Source organism: Grus americana, chromosome 1 (assembly GCF_028858705.1).
Source record: "Grus americana isolate bGruAme1 chromosome 1, bGruAme1.mat, whole genome shotgun sequence".
Classification (NCBI taxonomy): Eukaryota; Metazoa; Chordata; class Aves; order Gruiformes; family Gruidae; genus Grus; species Grus americana.
In genome coordinates this window covers 219,321,694-219,324,925 of record NC_072852.1, presented here as the reverse complement: position 1 = coordinate 219,324,925, position 3,232 = coordinate 219,321,694, and the positions used below count along the sequence as shown (strand labels likewise).

The 3,232-nt window shown below is 53.5% G+C and overlaps 1 protein-coding gene across 1 annotated transcript; it reads right to left on the bottom strand.

Moving 5' to 3' along the window:
• Positions 1 to 1,702: 1,702 nt before the first annotated feature.
• Positions 1,703 to 2,659, bottom strand: LOC129201935 (olfactory receptor 51H1-like). Its single transcript, XM_054813930.1, has one exon. The coding sequence runs from the start codon at positions 2,657 to 2,659 to the stop codon at positions 1,703 to 1,705; it is 957 nt and encodes a 318-aa protein (XP_054669905.1).
• Positions 2,660 to 3,232: the final 573 nt, after the last annotated feature.

Sequence of the window (3,232 nt, the reverse complement as noted above, 5' to 3'; positions counted from 1 at the left end):
ACTTGCCAGTTTTACTGCTTGACACCTTCCTGTGACAGTACCAGAGAGACTGTGGAAGAGATGGAGCATCTCCTTCCCCTGATGAAAAAGAAAAACCCAGGTAGAATCTTCCCATAACTCTCTCGTTATTGCCAAAAAAAAAAAGCATCTAACTCCCTTTCACGGCACTGATCCTCGCTGTTTGGATTCTCCATAGCAGCACCTAGGACAGCTGGGAGAAGCTCTCAGTACATTTACCAAAGCAGATTTTGGATCTGTAGGGGGTGGGGGAAAAAAACCCCAACCAGCCAAAAAACCCCCAAACAAACCCCTAAAAAGGAACACTACTTTTTTTCTCACTGCCAAAGCTCTCCAGCGCATCCCTGCGGTGCACAGCGTCTCCCAGTTTGCTGGGACCTGCTTACAGACGGCCAGGGCATCCCAAGCTCCAGTCCTGATCCTGACCTCGTAGCTCTTGTGTGCATGGCTGGACACTGACCCTGCCAAGTGCCTGAACTGAAATTGTTGGTTTCCTCTGCATCCATCCCTCCCCAGCATCACTGCAGCGTGCTCTCTCCCATGAGACGAGGGCTGCTGCCCCCTCACATGCAAGGTCATGGGTTCTCTTTCTCCTGTTTTCACCTTTCTCCCTCCTTCTCGACCGCTCAGCTACTGGGACGAGGCAAAAGCTGGGCTGAGAGAGCGCAGAGGAGGAGGCTGGCCCACAAGAAAGACCGAAGGCACTGATTTGGGGGCAGAAAGGAGAAAATGGTTTGGTATGACCCTGCAGACATGACAAAGTCTTGTTTGGCTTGCAGGGAGGATTATTGTACTCAGTGACAAGGGCGGTTAATCAGGAGGTAGATTAACTTGGGACAGGGTGGAGGCTCCATAATGACAGCCTGATGCTCTGAACGGTGCAGCTCAGCCAGCCCGGGCATGAAGCGTGTCACATACATCACACGCATCCCTAAGGAAACGTGGCAATATACAGATAGCACCACGTGTCGCAGGGTGCGTTTGGATTGCATTGCACGCCCATTGCACCCTATAGCTCCAGTCCAGACCAGCCTACCCCCATTTGGATCATAACCTGGGAGGTGGGGGGAGATTTTCATGATGTTCCCGAAAGAGTGATAGGCAGAGCAGATGATATCATCTGAGACGGTAAAAACGATACACTCCCCTTGCAGACCCAGTTTTCTCATTTTGTGTCCTTAGGTCATTAGTACCTGTCTGTCCTCCATAATGGTAAAGAATCGCACTGTTTGTATAACAAGAGCTGAGGGGTCTCATATGATCACATCACCCTGGGAACTGACAGTTTCATATAATGGACAGATATAGGGATGTTGTAATTAAAAGCACAAGTCTGGAAACACTGTTTGTCTGTCTTCAGAGACCAAAACTGCCGTTAGCCGTGAATGCCTTGATGAAAGCCTGCTCTCAGCAGTCTTCTCTCTCCGTACCCGCAGGGAGGGCAGCTTCATCACAGCCACAGCAGCTCTGCCCTCCTGCAGGCTTTCTGAGAAATGGGGCATCCCAAAATGTGAATTGTCATAATCCATCGCTCCATGGAGAGGAAAAGAACTGTATTGCAGAAGAAGTGACAGGTTTCTTCTGGCACGAGTAACTTTCTCTGGGAGACGATATTGCCCATGAGCAACCAGTCTGGAGAGGAAAGGAAGGAGGAGACTGGCTTTGGGGCATTGCTGCTCTGGGACTAGACCTGCTGCTGGGTCCTCCTCCGGCAGAGCAGGATGAGGATCCGCCTGCGGATCTGCTTGGTTTTCCAGCTGTACACGAGCGGGTTCAGGACAGGCGGCACCAGGAGGTAGGCATCAGCCAGGAGCGTGTGAGTGAGGGGGGGCAGGTGCTTCCCAAACCTGTGGATGATGGACAAGCCAATGAGCGGGATGTAGAAGATCAGGACAGCAGAGAGGTGGGAGATGCACGTGCTAAAGGCTTTGGCTTGTGCTTCCTGGGAGACGATGTTCAAGATGGCTCTGATGATCATCGTGTAAGACAGGAGGATGGTCAGGGAGTCCAGGCCCTTGGTGAGTATCACCGCGGTCAGCCCGTACAAGCTGTTGACCCTGACATCACCACAGACCAGCCTCAGCATGTCCTGGTGCAGGCAGAAGGAGTGAGACAGGACACGGGACCTGCAGAAAGGCATCTTCTTAATAAGGATGGCAACGGGTAGCACCACACAGATGCCCCGCATGAAGATCATCCCCCCCGCCTTCATTATCAGGGAGCTCGTCAGGACAGAGGCATAGCGCAAAGGGTAACAAATAGCAACAAAGCGGTCGAAGGCCATGGCCACCAGGACCCCAGACTCGATGGCAGAGAAGGAGTGGATGAAGTACATCTGGACAATGCACGCCTCAAAACGGAGGGAGGTGGATTCAAACCAGAAAATGGCCAGCATGGTGGGCAGGGTGGAAAGAGACAAGCCCAGGTCTGCCATGGCCAGCATGGAGAGGAGATAATACATCGGTGTATGGAGGCTGTGGTCTGTCTTTATTACCCAGAGTAAGGTGCAGTTCCCCAGGAGCATGAGGAGGTACAGGCAGCAGAGAGGCAATGCCATCCAGTAGCTGCTCATCGGCAGACCGGGAATGCTGGTGAGGATGAAGATCAGGGGACTGGACCCAGTCCTGTTGGAAGATGACATCTCACACACCGGTGGTCCGGGGGTCTGGAAATAATAGTGTCTTGGAATAAAAGCCCTGCTATGAGACCCCCCACGCACCCCAGCTACAACGGTGTTGGAAGGACAGGCTCCTGAGAGCCAAGAAACCCCTGTGCAGCTGCCCTCATGCCTATCCATCGCATCAACCGAGGAAAAGCCACAGTGGACCAACCCCTGGGTCACTGTCTGGTCTGTGCACATCAGCAGACAATGAGGAAAGAGCAGTGCACCATTTAGTCTCCCCCGGTTGCAGTCCCAAATATTTATATACCCAGGGTTTCAGGAGATTTGGTGCTCAGCCCTTTGGGAAGTGCCTGAAAGCTTCTCAGCAGCACAGGCAGGGCAAGAGCCTGGGGCCAGGTGCTCCTGGGCAAGGAGGAGAGGTGGGATGGAGACCTGGAGGTCAGCCCTGGGAACGGGTCTGGCTGCTCCCGCGGCAGGAGGAGGAGCAGCCCTGGCTGGTCCCTGCAAGGCTGAGGCACCCGGACAGGAGAGGGAAGCGGGGATGGAGGGGGAGAGAGACACAGGCAGAGAAAGGTCAATGTTTGTGCTGAA